Source organism: Vicugna pacos, chromosome 5 (genome assembly GCF_048564905.1).
Source record: "Vicugna pacos chromosome 5, VicPac4, whole genome shotgun sequence".
Classification (NCBI taxonomy): domain Eukaryota; kingdom Metazoa; phylum Chordata; class Mammalia; order Artiodactyla; family Camelidae; genus Vicugna; species Vicugna pacos.
The window spans coordinates 72385588-72401774 of NC_132991.1; the positions used below are offsets into that span (position 1 = coordinate 72385588).

Here is a 16187-nt window from a genome sequence, read left to right on the forward strand (position 1 = left end):
GTAGAGTGCTTGGAAGATTGTCTGGAACATGGTAAGCATTCAGTAAATGCCAAGGGTTATTATTGCAGTGGGAATGTGGAAGGAGACATTCATATAACTCCCTTCAAATGCATCAAGAGTTGTCACATGAGCACTTAAACTTACTCTTTCTAGCTCCTGAGGTAGAAATCAGACTGGCTAGAAAATGTATCAGAGAAGACTTTGATTTGGACTCAACAGAAGAATTTTTTTCAAACAGTGAAAGCAGCCTGAAAATGGAATTGGCTCCCTTGTAAGAGAAGGGGGCTCCTTGCTGACTGGAGGCCAATACCCACACCTCTACAGGGGCTCCTCCTCTGGTGTGGTTACTGCACCTGACGCCCTCCCAAGGCTAACCCGAGACAGTCCATCAGATTCTTCCCACCATGTGCGGCACGTCATAGTCACACAAAATATCCAGGATTGTCCTTGTTTGAGGTTGTTTTTGTGTTTCACATACAGTATGAATTTACAAGTTAAGATGAAAAGCGCAGTTCATGTCAGTGAAACATAATTTTGAAGTTAACGGATTCATACTGGTACTGAAATAGGATCTCGTAGCACATAAGCCGTGGTCTCATTGGTTGCCTGACCCAGCTCAAACAATGTGAAGCCCAAGACATATCAGAGTAATGTTTAACTCCCTTATATCACAGAATATTTTTATTCCTTTTCCAAGTTAAGAATATATTCCATGACTAATTATTTTAATCTTAACAAAATTTACAGTCTCTTTTTCTTCATTTTACTAATAAGAATCTCCTAAACTTTAAGCTGAGCACATGACTACCTAGGTAGAGATTACATTTCCCAGCTGGGCGTAGCCATATCACTAACAGGCCAGTACAATAAAAGTAGAAGTGATACGTGCAACTTACAGATAATTTCCTTCAAAGAAAGCTACTTGCCCTCTACTTTCTTTTTCCCCTTTTTTTATGGGACAGAAGGGGGATGTGTCGGTGGGCCAGCTTAATCAAAGGGACAAAACAACATCTTATAGGATGCCCAAAAAGAAGACAAAAGGAAACTGGATACCTGAATTACTTTAGGAATCAGAACCACTTACCGAATTCAGAATAATCTGCCTAGTTATGAAATGTTACTTACTAGAGGAATAAACTTCTATCCGTTTAAGCCAATATATGTTTGTTAGAGCAACTTCGCCTCCCAATAAAGGCAAGTATTATATAAATATGGAAAGTAAACTCTCTCATTTCAAAGGCTCAGAGATTCGTGTATAAATATTCTCAGCTAAATTCCTCTTTTAATAAATGCTTTTAATAGTGAAATTTAAAATTCTGATGTAGTTTGAGCCAGCCATTTAAAGCAAACAATGCTTTTGTTTATCTCACCAATGATACATTTTCTGGAAGCTGGAAACAGATTAGTTTATGAAGGAAAAGACCCAAATGATAAAAGAAAAACAGTACTTGAAGAAAACTACAAAGATAGTCCCTCAAAGGAAATAGCACCAAGATCCTTATAGGAATGAGACAAATAATCTACCTTAGTCATCTACTTGTCCTTTAAAGTGCTCAAATAATTTTCAACTGTAAAAACTAAAAATCAAAATTGAAATCATGAATAAGAATTCAGGAGGATTCAAGACATAATCAGAGTGACATAAAGTTAAGCTTTTATGTCCATAAGATGCTTCAGAGCAATGGTTTATACCTTGTAAGAAAGTAGATTTTTAAAAGATAATCAGATATTAGGCAGAGTTGTTAAAGGACTTAAGTCACAGTTTAGTTTCCTCCACATTTTTCTTGAAGGGGTTCAGAACAACAAAAATACCTGGTGCAGAGTTTTCATTTTATATAAATAAATATCTAATATTTACACCCAGGATTTTTTTAAATTTTGATTTCAACTCTTTAAATTTTATTTAATGCCACTAAACCCACCCTATCCTCAGTTGATCCCAATGTCAGCAGAGAATACCATTGTTCTCTTCTGGCTTTTAACAGGCTTCATACAATGGAAAACATTCCATAGGTTGGTCTGTCCATTAAACCAGATAATAATTGATTCTCTATGATGTAGCTTGCCTGGAAATTACTCTTTAATATATACACCACTGAGGAAATGGTGGGTTTATTCTTATTTTAACACCTTGCATTGCCTTACAGGCTGGAAACCCCCTTCCTCTGACAGTATACACAGGAGCACAATAATGACCCGAGGCTCAGGTAGGTGTGTACTTTGTGTATGGCTGTATGAGTAGCTTCTAAAATATGAATCTTCTGAGGAAACTTATTCAAGATAGTTGAAAGAGGTAAAATAAAGAACTGAATTCACACACTAGTCACCAGGACTCATCGAAATACCTCTAAAAGGAAACATAAGACCCACATCTTTAACCACAAAAAATTCCTCTGTCTGGACCATCATCCCTTCATTCCAATTATAATTTATGAAGTTTTATACTTTTAACAGTGAAGAAGTAGAGGACATCTGCCCAAATAGATCAGTTGAATCAATTTTTTCCTGGAGAGTTTTCAGAAGTATATTCTACTCAGAGCCAAATCAAATGTACAAGAATGTTGTGAGAACCTGAAAGCCGTTCTTCAATTCTTGTGAAGGACATACTAAGAATAAAATCCAAAAATCTGAATCCCTTTCTTCATAAATTTTATGAGATCATAAAAAGTTGGAAGATGTTAGCACCAGGTCTCCACCAATTTGCTTTACAACTTGAGTAAGTCAATAAACCCTCTAAGTCTCAGTTTCTAAATCTATAAAGAGGTGGATTCAACTATTATGGGGTAAACTCTAAGGATTCTTTTAGTTTAATTTTCTATTAAAGCTCTATATATTAAAGTATAAAAAGTATATCGTGTAAAAATGCAAATGCAATTAGAAATGAAATGTTCCTAAAATTCATAAATTAATTATTTTCCATTAAAACTACTATCAAAATCCTAAAATTTAATGCCATGGACTGTTCATAATGATAACAAATTATATTTTTATTTAAAGAATCTAATAAAATTCATCCAGAATGGGAAAAAATCATCACTACAACAATGACTTTGTTCTGAAACTAGGATATGACAGAATAATGGTCCCCAAAGAGTTTGATGTCCAATTCCCCAGAACCTGTGAATATGTTAGGTTCCATGGTAAAGGGGAATTAAGGTTACAGATGGAAGTAAGATTACTTATCAACTGATTTTAAAATAGGAAGATTATCTTGGATTATCTGGGTGAGCCCAGTGTAATCACAAGGATCCTTAAATATGGAAGAGGAAGACAGAAAAGTTAGAATGGGGCACAGTGAAAACTAAAAGTTAAAGGTGGGTGTGATGTAAGAAAGACTCCACCAGCAGTCGCTAGCCTTGAAGATGGAAGGTGCCATGATCCACAGAATGCAGCAGATTCTAGAAGCTGAAAGGGGCAATAAAATGGATTTTCCCCTAGAACCTCCAAAAAGGAACACAGTCCTGTCAATAACTTGATTTTAGCCCAGTAAGACACATTTCAGACTGTAGACCTCTAGATGGTAAAATAACAAATTTGCGTTCCTTGAAGACACTAAGTTTGTGGTAATTTGCTAAAGCAAGAACAGAAAACTAATATTTAGGGCATCTAAAAGGTAGGTTTTGAAGAGTGAGACACCCAAACCCGCACTCCAGAAGGTATGCCTAAGCAGTCCCCTCAAATCTAGTGCTGTTGCTCAGATCCCTCTGGCTTTCATCTTAAATGAAATATGTGCACCTAGCCCAATAAATGGTGGTTGCTTTTACTGCAGAACAATGCAAGACTGAACCACCTTAACTCTGTTTTAACCCTGGTCCCATGCAACCAAATCAATATATTCTTAAATCATTGTTTGGGGTTTTTTTTTTTTTTGAAATTTAGAGTACTAGGGGTTGCAGGTTTGAGGGATAAAAAAAATAGAGAGAAAAAAATTCTGCCCTTCCCCACCCCCACCCTACCATACACACACATACTTAATATCTGTGAGACCTGGAACAAGCCTCCCTACCTCTCAGAGCCTTGACTTCCTTATCTGTAAGGTTGAAATGATAACACTAGCCATTTCTTGCCAGATTGTTATAAGAATTTAAAATAATGTAAGATCCTGGTAATGTTAGCGCCTGTTACTCTATATCATGAAATTGTAAAAGAACCCTCCATTACCTATTCATGGTATTATACACGATCTCCTAATGGCTCCCGAGGAGAAGGGGAGAGATGGTGGGCAACCATGCTTAGTAAATGAAAGGGTAGAATTAGAGAGTGATCCCTAAGCTCTCCAATTCTATAATAATATAATCGGATAATCGGGCAGTCTGAAGCTGCTGGAGCACAAGCAAGTGAGTTTTATTTTTCCCACAGCTGTTCTCTCCCAACTATGCCATCTCAGATTTCCCTTGCCCTGGGTACTCCAGTTATTACTAATAACTGAGTTCACCAAGATTCCACAGTGTTTCTGTATCTTTCAGCTATTAGAAGGGTTCTTTCAAGTCCCTAAAAACTCATTTCTACTCATTTTAAAACTTTAATCTCATGTTCAACTCAAGGTCCTCTTTCTACCCCAAAGCCCCCAAAGCAAGTAGATGGTGATGGTGGTGGTTGCGGCTGTGGGTGGGTCTGGTCTACCACTTCTCTGTTTCTCTTCCTCCCTATACTTCCCTTCTAGGGATGGGAAGGGCCACGATCTCCCCAGAGATGGCATCACAGGGATGTTGCAGGCCCCACCGGGCTGGTTTTCTCTGCTCCTCAGGCTAACATTGAACCGACTGTTGGTTCTCTCTGTGAGGCAGGTATCCAAATGCTGACCGTCTGTGGAGCTGCTGGTTCTCCACAGTGCCCTTCTTCCAGCACATTCATCACACTGACTTTAGAGATCTCGCTTGGGCACTGACCACTTACTCCCAGCCCTTACCCAGCCTCTGCCCCAGCCTTCTGTTACTAGAGTTCCTCTGCTTGAAAGGCTTCTTTGGGTGGGGCCACCAGCAAGATGCCTGGCCACCTTCTAAAGTGTTCCCTTTCTCCACACTCAGGACGGCATCAGAGCTCTGACAGTCTGGTAACTCAGTACTTTACAGAGAAGAGATGGGCATCAGTCCCAACTTCCAGGGAGACTCAGTGGAGAGGGGGACTGCTGCATGCCACCACCATTACCTGCCTAATCTTCACACTTGATTCTCTTGAGTCCTTTCTCTCTCAACTTCAGAAGGGGTCATGAGCTCTTCCACACAAAAGGAGGAAAGTAGAAGGAACAGGCTCTCTTCAGGAATCACAACCCCCTTCCAAGGCTACCTCCTCCCTTGAAGTCCTCCTCTTATTTAACTCAGGGACACAGGGTAGGCAAGAGCAGTAGTGAAGGCTGCCTCTCTATAAGACTGGAAGTGATGGCTGAACACAACAGTTCATGGTCCGCTGAATCTGGAATCTTTTGTCTTTTGTTTCAACCTGTGATGACTAATTCCAGCACTCACAACTACTTCTGCCCTATTACACCAACTTCTATGACCACTTGTTTGCTAGAAGCCATTTCTCTGTGCTGGTGACCCTGTCATGCTGAAGGTGCAACTATGAAAAATTTCCTTGGACTTTCCTAGGGCTAGGCCTAGAAAAACAGAAAAGCAGACAAGGCTTGTCTTTAATGCCAAACATTCCCATCACCAACCTAGACCTGTCCTTGCTAGATCCTTCCCAGGAATCTCTAGGCCCAAAGGGCTCTGTGCCGAGCAATTACTGTTGGGCATGTTAAGGTGTGAGGTGTTAATTAGTTAAAAGAGTCTCCACAAGAACCAAAAAGCCAAGAAAATCCCAAAAATTTGAGTTCCCAAATGAACCACTTCTGGCAGAACGATCCAAGTACAGACATCTGTTGAGCTATTACTCTGTCCATTTATAAATATGATCCCATCTGACTCCATTCTCTTTAACACACATTCATCCTTCTTTCTCTTCTCCCCAAACCACAGAAATCTCAATTTCTGGTCAAACTTAACTGCTAATACTTCTGAGTGTGACTTCTCACAGCCCATGCAATTACTTCTGTGACAAAGATAAAGACTATCATCCCAGCTATAGGACAGACAGCTGGGAACCAAAAGGTCACCTGATGTTGAGGCTTCTGACTTCCAATGTGTCTAGTGTGTGTACACACGACTGCATTTATCACAAAACCAGCTTGACTCCATACTAACTGAACATGAGAAGGTGTTAGGAAAAATATTTCTCATAAGTTTCAGAAGTTCAGGGAAAGACTTACTGTTTAAAAAAAAAAAAGAATGTGACCAAACACCTTATTGCACAAATGCTGCCATAAAAGAAAAGAGAGAGAGAGAAGAGAAAGAAAAAGCCAACATCCTTTATCTTTTCAACAATGTAACATAACCACAGACAGATGATTAAAGCTGCCATATGAGGAGTGTTTCAACAAGAGAGCTGACTGTGCCTTTAATACCGGGCCAGTATCCAAATGATGGGGACAAACCTCTGGGTATCATTTGGCGTGGTGCTGTATCTCTGCATAGCAGAATGGACTCATTACCTTCAACACAATAAAGTGGCCACAAGCACAGTAATTTCATTACACAATCACGCATTTAAATTTCCCACATACTGACTTTGGAATTTCTCCCCCAAAAAGGGAACTAAATGATTAAATAGACTTTCAGTTTAATGGAATTCCTCAAATACTCCTTGTATGTGTGATGAACTATACCCATCTCAAATGTAATTAGGTGGAAATCTTAATCATACAGCATCATATCCTCTACCACTTATCAAAATTGCAACTTCCTTGGATTGGCAACTCAGATACATCTTATTGATTTATTGACGCTGGAAGACAAAACTATCAAATATAAAATAAATCATATCAGGTTGCAATGATTAACAGTCCACCCTTAGCCTGCATAATTATACCAAAGTTGGATCATAAATTCTTGCTTCATGGTAAAGATGCTAATTCTAGTAAAAGAGTAAAAATATAGTAACAGGAATTCAACTCACCTCAAGGGAAAATGAAGTACAACATTATTGTAAAGTCATGGGAATTTTACAAGAAAGGTTATGAAACTGGTATATTATTATAAAAAATATATTCAAAGAATCCTTAACAGAGTTTCCCAAAATTGTTTTCAGAATTTCCTTTTTGATTTGTCAGCTAAACTTGGTTTCTAAGGTAGCTCCATAATGTCTGCTCTTTCATGCGTACTAGCTAAGGTTTAAATCAATATTATCTAAGAGGATATACAAGATTAAAAACAACCTCTGGAGCTGGACTATTTGGGTCCTTTTCCTGACTCTACCATTTACTATGTGACATTGGGCAAGTCATATAACATCTCTGCATCTGTAAAAATGGAAATAACAATTGAAAATACTAAGCTCATACACATGAAGTGCTTAGAACAATGCCAGACCCATAATACAACTTATATAAGCATTTGCTATTATTATAAAGGACATTTCTCAACAGGAATATCTCTTCAGGATGTACTGGGCGTTTTACCTATTAGATTAAACATAAAAATAAAGCATTTCACTTTAAATAACATTTCTAAATACATAATATTTAATTATACCATGGAATCAATAATTCCAAAATATTTCAAAAGGGGAGTTCACCAAATGCTGACGATGTCTTTGCATCCAAGTTTCCGGGGGAGCACAGATTCTGCCAACCTCCCACCCCTCACCTCTGCCCCTACTGCCTCCTCCAAAAATTAGTCATGATAATGACTATGAGACTGCAACTTCAAGGACATTGATAGACTCTATTTTATGGAGATGAAGTTTTCAAAGGAGGTAAAAGTCAGAGTGCACACAGCATGGTTTCCTCTGTCCCCCCTCAACCCAACAACGGGCTGACCTGAAGGGAGCAGAGCAGGGTAGTTTACACTTGATCTTCCGACACAGTTGCCCTTTTCCTGAGCCAGCCTGGGCCAAGAAAGGCTTAGAGGGGATACACATTCTCCTCCCGCTGACTCCTTATTCTCTAGCCCAAAGAATCCGGCTCATCTTTGGGGGTCAGATCTGGGATGGGGGATGTGGAATGTGGGCTTATTTGGACTGCTTTGGTTTGAAATCACTTGAGCCTTAGAGAAAAGCACCTATAACACAATCAGGTCCAGCTTTCTAGCATTCTGCCCTGCCATCTTGGTCCTAGCTAACAGTACCAAGGGTTCTTTTGTCTTTTTGCCTTCCTTATACATTTATCTTCCTCAACGTCTCACAAGGAAGGTGTTCTGAATATAATCTCACCATCATTTCTAATCATTACATGGTACAATGCAATAATACAAGTTTGCCTGCTTATACATACTGCCTGTGCTTAGTCTAGTACAGATTTAGCATCTTTTAAAAGGCTCTTGAACAAGTCAGTGTGAAGGAATCGAGAAAGCAAATATTATCTTTGAAAGGTATTTTAAACTTTTAAATACAAAGTTGTATGGTTAAGAAAAAACACAATAACCTTGCCAGTAATACGTACATACTTTCCTAAATTCACAAGTACAAATTAAGAAATCTTTGAGAACTAAGCACACTTACTAAAGTAGTTTAGTTGTTATGTTGTTTTGTTTCAGATGGATTGTTTTTTTCTTTTTTTTTTTTTCAAAATTAACTTGCCTTTCTTCTTCCCAGAGCAATAATGATAATATAAAAAATGATTCTTTTCTACTCACCATGTACAATCTTACTTATCTCAAAATGATGCTAGATTAATTATTAGTGAGGTAAATTGAAAATGCTAGATTATATCCTTTTTCAACACATCCACATAAAATGTTACAGATTAAACTACAAATCAAATCCAATTGTAAATCCAAGGGACTATTCCAATACTTTGTCATACTATAATTTTGCTGCCATCAAATGTTAGCTGAAATACACAAGACAGAACGTTGTCGTTATAGAAGCTAACCATTCAGTGTTGTTATTGTCAATTTAGTAAATTTATTAATTACAATATATTCTATCATAAACCTTATAGGAATTGGGGTACAAAGATGGACTGGCATGTAAAAAATAAATAAGATTTGATAAAACTACAAACAAATCTTTTTACATTATTAGAACACATCAAAATACACGAGATTTTGTCAAACTGACAGGTTCTGCTGTGATAGGTTTACTAGATTTAAATGGGAAGTGCAATCAGATTATTCTCCCTCCTCATTTAATAACCAATGGGTCATTTACTGGTACTGAGATACCAATGGGAAACTCAAAAAATAACTTTACTCCTGCCTTTTACTTCTGTTTAGTCATTTTAAGCTGGATAATTTGTATACATATCTCAGTTTAGACACTGCTCCCCAAAATGGAGTTATGTTTAATGTTCAGTTGTTAAAATTGAATAGAAGTCACTGGGGTGGGGGGCCGGGGGTGGAGGGGTGGGCAGGGTGCAATTTTTTCTTTGATTACTCCCCAGCCCACTGCCTGACTGGTTACTCTGGCATTATTACCTAGAAGCATTAATGGATTGTTAGTTCAGTAGCACCAAAGGTAAAGTCGGCTGTTTCTTGATGTCTTTTCATTACACCCAGTTGTGCCTGTGGTGTTATTTGGCAATAAATTTTCAATTGACATTTTACTGTACAAAATTTAATCACCTGTTTACTGTGAAAAGGTAAAGGCTAGGATAACCACTCTTCCGTCTTAATTGCAATGTATGTTTGATTCCTCAGTAGGTATGCCATTAATTTCTACTTTTTAAACCTTAATATGTTTTCCAAAAAGGAAAAAAATTGGTGTAAATTCTGATAGTATTAGCAAGCATTAATCAACACGTACTGCTAAAATCTTCCATCAAAATATGATGAGCCTCCTTATCTAAATATTACTCTGAATTCTCTTGAGAGATGCTATAATAAATCACATCAGAAAGGCACTACAATGAGAAGCAACCACTTCTAAGGTGAAATGTGACCATGCTTCTATGGCAATTTCAGGGGAAGTAAACACTCTGACTGAAGTTACTGGGATAATAGAACAAATCCAGACAAGAAGTTCAATGTTATTTATGAATCAAACCTCAGGAGCACCTACAACTGGAGTCACCAGGACATGCTCATGGTACCCAGCAGAGGCTGGCCAGCTCCACTGTACAATCGGGTTGCTTACCCAAAATTCACCCAGGAGTCGCTTACTTGGAACTTTTAACATGTATTTCTGCAGGCAAAAGAGTCTATAAATGCTGATTAACTCCCAGGCCAATGTCTAAAAGTTTTGAGTTATTTTTCGATCACAATTAATTCCCTTCATAGCTGTCTCTATAAAAAAAAATGTTTCAAAGCTCCTACTCAAGATACTCTATTTAATCACTCCTCTAGAATAACTCATATTCCTATGCCCCATACATCAATCTAAAACAGAATACAGTCCTTCACAAACTCAACTGTCTGCATGGGCACAGGAGAAGTGGGCCTGGTATAAGAGAGGAGATGTGCCCTCCATACACTGATGAATCGAACATCTGCCAAGCTGCTATGCCTTTTCAAATACAGTGTAGGCCTAACACAATGACAAAAGGCAGGAGAGTTTGCAATCCCTTTCCAGAGCCATCCACATCCAGGTGTTCTGAAATGGGGAGACGGTGGAGCCGAGAAAGGATAGTTTACCCACAAGCCTTGGGGGTCCAATAATCTGCCACTTTCTTGGATCTTCATGTTGTTTCTAACCTAAAAAGTAGTCATGGATTCTGGGCTTCCTGCATCTGAGAATCAGCATGAGACCACAAGTTCTCATGGTAAGCAGACATGGGTATGAATCCTGACTCCACATAGCATTAGTAGCTCTCTGTGCCTCCCTTCTCTACTGTAGAGAGTTTGCTATGAGGATTAAGTGATATAATGAATGGAAGCTCTCAGTTTAGTACCTGACTCATAGTAGGCAGCACTTCATAAAGTGAAAAAAATTTCCTTTGCCCCTCTGAGGAGAACCAAAATTTTGATTTGGGTCAACAGGTACCCAAGGTGCATCTTTGAGGCTACAGCTCATAAACCCACTACAACAGCACCACAATGAACATGACAGAATAACTGGCCATGATATAAAATAAGAGACACAAACAACACGGAAGTCATTACTTTAGCTGCTTCAGTGCACGTCTCAGCACCTTATTTCCAATTCCTATCCTCATCCCACACACCTATGTCCACGGGATCTGAGTGATAATTTCTTCTAGAGAATTCACACTTAAGTAGAATCAAAAGGAAATGGAAAAAAGGATTACATGTGATATATATATATATATTGGAAGACAAATCAACTGCTATTTTTAAAACATATATGTATCTCAATTCCTACCATCTAGTATAGGGAATAAGCTACACTCCTTTCTATTTCCAGAAATTTCTATTACAGAGCTATAAACTATAATCTAAAATGTTGAGTATTTTAAATGTATAAATTTGATACTAAGCATGAGATAGATAAATGGTCTAATTTCTTAAGTAGAAATATATTTGAATGGAGAATAGTACATAATTGTTAGATAGTATCAATCATGCATGTAATTTATTTGTCATTTTAAACCACTAGTCATGAAGAAGCAATTAAGATGGAGTCTAGGGCAATATTGTGGTATACAACAATGCACTTACCAAAAAACATGCAACATTTATCAATGTCAATGCTGTCGAAAATAATCACACAGAAAAACACAGGGAAAAATGGACAGGTTAAAGAGAACTTAGTTTAATTCTCACATTAAATTTTTTAAAACTTAGAACTGGGCATATAAGGGAAGAAACAATCATAGTCGAATGAAGACTTTCCAAAGATATATAAAGATAAATGTTGCCATTGTTTTCATCAGCTCAGAAGGAAATTTTCTCAATTAAACACATGTTTTCACAAATTAGGGAGGGCAAATTTACTAAAAACGTTCATTTTATTAATATTCAAGACAGTCTGGTTTCTGGCATGATAAGAGAAATGCACTGTTCTGTTTTATCTAATATTCAAATTCATGGAGAATTAGCAGTCAAATTAGAATGGAAACAATACCCAAAACTGAGCTGAAAGGAATTTAATATTTCATGATTCACAATCTTTCAGTGGTTCAGTGTTATGATCATGAATATCAATTATCATTGTACTAAGGCTATTTGGAACAACATGTAATAGTTTGATTAACTTAAAATGTACTAAAGACTTTCTTTTTGTATATATTTCGATGCCAAATAAAAAGAACTCTTGGCAAAACGATGAAGAATGCATTTTTTTTCTCAATACAGAACATATGCTACTGATTCCTTATATGATCTAGACTTTTTTTAGAAACTCTCATTTTTATTATGCTACAGTGAATAAACCACAGGGTGGCAGATTCAAGATGTTAACAGAAGGGTCCTTGACCTCACAGAGGGAGTAGAATAGAGCCCACCACCTGCCTCTTTCCCCAAGAAAGAAAATGAAGAAAATGGAAGAAAATGAAGACCTCTGGGAATAGACCCCAAGAACCACTGACCACCAATGACCTACAAGGTTGTCCCTGAAATTTAACTGACTCATCACAATGACCTTAGACAACCCTCTAGGCATCAAAATGTCTGGAGCAAATCTGAAGCTATGAGGTTTGTAAAACTCTAGCCAAATTTTATTACATAAATCAGTCGCATCAATCGTTCACCACAGATATGGACAGATACACATCCTTTTACATACTTGGAATATTTCCAGAAGGATACATAAGAAAGTGTTAGCAGTTATGGGAGTGGACTAAGTAAGTGGGAATATGGAGTGGCTGGGAGTTTTTACCTTTATACTCCTTTGCAACATTTGTTTTTATCCTGTGCATATGTTACTTTTCCAATTAAAGCTAATCTAAAATAATAACTGACTTCATTTTCTTGTATCTTTAATTTTAAACACCATTTATTAACTGTTTATTTTCCTATTAAATAGGCAAAGGATCAAGTTGCTATTCTGTTGCCTCCCTCCTTTTTGTCACAAAAAGAAACTTCAAAAACTAACAATATTGTAAATCAATTATAGTTAAAGAAAAAAGTCACCATTACTCAGCAAGGACCCTTCTGAGAATATCAACAAGCACATACTAAAATTTAAAAACTGAAAATTTAGCTATAAGAATTTGTATATTCTTTACACTCTGTTATTTTTATTTTTACAACATGAAAAGCCCACTGCTTTTTATGATGCTCTATTTTAAACTTTCTTGTGGCTCTTGTTTTCACACAACATGTGTACTCTCTATATCTTAGGATCCAAAATGTACATTGCCTAACTGTGATTTTTTTTTTGAGTTTCAAAACAATATACTTTCTGACCTGTGGGTTAAAAAGAAAAAACAACGATCATTTCCATTTTATCCAAATTCACACCCAGAACAGAACACTCCTCTTCACATAATCTAAAAGTCACAAAATAACAAAACTACTATAAGTCATTTGCAACAACCACCCACTCTTCTTTTAATATAGAAATCTCCCTGTTAGGTTTTAAACTTCTGTGTGTCAGGACTGGGGAAAAGCTTAGACCATACTTGGAACTAGGTATGGACTGTGGGAGCAGTCTACCCACACTGGCAGGAGGAGCTCCAATTTAGAGATTGAGAAAGAGATATGTATTATGTGGTGTATACAGTTTAAACCTGAACAAGCGTTTTAAATGTATTAGCACACCAAGTACGCTGAATCCTAAGTAGTTCCAACTCCATCTTTCACTATCATCTTTGGCTTATTTTAATATATAAGTAGTTTCATACCGATAGCTCTACCAACATAGATTTTAACGTCACATACGCAAGATTAGCCACATGCATTTATGCTAAGAGGCCCTTTCCCAAAGCCTGTGGGAGGGTTTTGACTTCTAGGAGACCTTATCCCAATGTCATGCACCCAAGATAAAACACTAAATAGGGAAAAAGCCCCAAGTGGAAGGAAAACATGAAGAGATAGGAAAGGGGCGAGGTTTACAAATTTCCTGTCAAATGGATGGAGGGAAACCGTGACTGGTGGCCGAAGGGTCGGGAAGCGTTTTCCCTGGATGTGGTGGTAACCACAATGACCCGGAATGTTGCTTGGTGGATTGACTGTTTTCCGGTTGCGATTTCCGCAGCGCGGAAACTCTGGGCTTCACCATCGCTCTTTACTTTGCCGCAGCGTCCAAAGAAAACTCTGCCTGCCTACGGGGGAAAATTTCACACTCCGAGAGATGTCAGGACCATTTAAGTCCTGAGGGTTCGGGATTTTTATTGTTGGGTTTTGTTTTTTTTTTCACTTGAGAGTAAACTGCATTTCCTTTACTGTGCGGGAAAAGCTAACTTTTCATTGGAGAGCAGTGCAGAACCATCCTGCGGGTCTGCGTTTATACTGAGTTCTCCCTCCTCATCAACGGTTTAGCGAAGCTTTCAGGGGAAATGAGGAAACGCATCCATTAAAACACAAAGACGCAGAACGGAACTTTTCCTTCGCTATCAGGAAAAAAAGTCACTTCTGCTTCCACCGCCAGGAGCTGAGTCTGGGAACCTCCGGACGAGGAAGGAAGGATTAGTAATGAAAGAGATGGGAGAAAACAATGCCAAGCCTGCGATGCCGCCGGACACCGTATATCCCGACCCACTCACCACCCACAGCCACGCTCCCGGGGCGGCGCGGCCTCGCTTACCTTGATGATGCTGCTACGCCGGGGGGTCGCCCGCGCCGCCTCCAGGAGGCCGGCCTCGCAGTCCGCCGGGGCCGCTGCAGCGCCGGGCAGCGCGACCCCACTGCGACGGTCCCTCCACCGGCCCCCAGGGGCGGCCGCCACGCCATCCCCGGAGGCGGCGTCTGGGCCCACTCGGGGGTCCTCTTCGCCCCCGGCCACGTCTGGCGGCACGGGACCGTCCCTGCCGGCTGCTCCCTCGGCCATGGCCGAGCGCGTTTCGGGCTCCCCCGGGCGAGGCGGCACGCCCGGCAGCGGGGTCCAGCCGCTGGGCACGGGTGCGCTCACGCACCGGGTGGCGGCCCCGCCAGACTTTGTTTCACCGCCGGGCGGCGGCGGCAACTTTCTAGAGAGGAGACATTGCTCGGGTCGAGACGTCCGTGGGCTTTGGTCCAGGAGGCCGGCAGTCCACTGGGGGACGGCAGCGGGGGTGGGGAAAAGATGTGAGCGGGAGGGAGAAGAAGAGGCGAAAAGGAGAGGGAGGTGTCCGAAATGTGATGCAAACGCCCGCTCTGCGCCAGACAAAAGGCACCGGGCGCCTGGCCCGGCGGCTTCCGAGGCCGGGACGCGCACGGCCTGAAAGGAGACAAGGCCGGAGACCGCGGCCCGGAGCACCCTCCACCTGCCCGCGGACGGCGGCGCAGCGGCCCCAGGAAGAGCGGCGGCGGCGGCGGCGGCGGCGGCGGCGGCGACCTCCACTCCGCTCTGTTGTGACAGGGAGGGAAGACTTGTTTTGACAGCCCGTGGCGATTGGCAGGCGTCTGGGCCTCTTAGGAGCCTCGCCTCGCCGAGGGGGAGTCGGCCGACCAATCCCCACTGCGAAGGGGTGTGCCCGAGCGCGAAGAATGGAATGTGTTCTCTCACTGGGAGCCGGCCCAGCGGGGCTCGTGTACTAGAGCGAGGTGTGAGCGCGTGCGCGCGTGTGCGCACCCGGAGGCGCTCGGTGTATATTTTGGAAGTTAAGATGCTGGAAACGAACCTGAAGACGCACCAAAATCAGGGGATGGGGGAGGGGGCAGGGGAAAGAAAAACTTTGTTTTAAAGCAAAGCAATGTCAAGGAAACAGGATGCTGAGTATCAATGTCAAAGCCTTTGAGGTGACGCGGAGTGCAGCTTCCCACCATCAGGGGTTAACTGCAGACTCTCACCTTTAGAAGTTAAGTCCGTGCTGAGATAAACCAGGGTTTACTGGGACCCTAGAGTTGGGTAATCTGCTTCAAGTTCCGTGAAAAGATCTTCAGTTCACTCTGCAATGTGAAAAAATGTGACATGAAAAGAGAATCACATAAAAGAAGTGAAGGTAATAGGAAACTGAACCAACTAAACTCCTCTGGAGAGTGACTCCTCACAGATGTGATGGATGCTAAGTACAAGGTGAGGTGAGGGATTTAGTCTCTATCCTAAAACATCCCTTTTTGAAAGTGGTTCAACCTCTTTTCTTTAGATAATCCTATATAAACATATTTTGCTCATATCCAGCAAGTTAGCAACCAAGAGGGGAGATATCCTTGAATGATGCATTAAGGCACTGA

At 40.3% G+C, this 16187-nt stretch overlaps 1 protein-coding gene across 5 annotated transcripts in view; it reads right to left on the reverse strand.

The window, feature by feature from the left end:
- The window catches only part of PLCL1 (phospholipase C like 1 (inactive)), a 304833-nt gene that overhangs the window by 274623 nt on the left and 14023 nt on the right, over nt 1-16187 (reverse strand). For 4 of the 5 annotated variants that reach the window (XM_072961537.1, XM_072961535.1, XM_072961536.1 and 1 more), the window contains one exon: nt 15804-15902. Coding sequence is in view for 1 of the 5 variants with exons in the window: in XM_006216009.4 (XP_006216071.2) it covers nt 14620-14862 (243 nt within the window). In the remaining 4 variants the exon portion in view is untranslated. Of the gene's footprint in view, nt 1-14619; nt 15351-15803; nt 15903-16187 lie in introns of those variants that run through there. The other variant, XM_006216009.4, reaches the window with a different exon arrangement.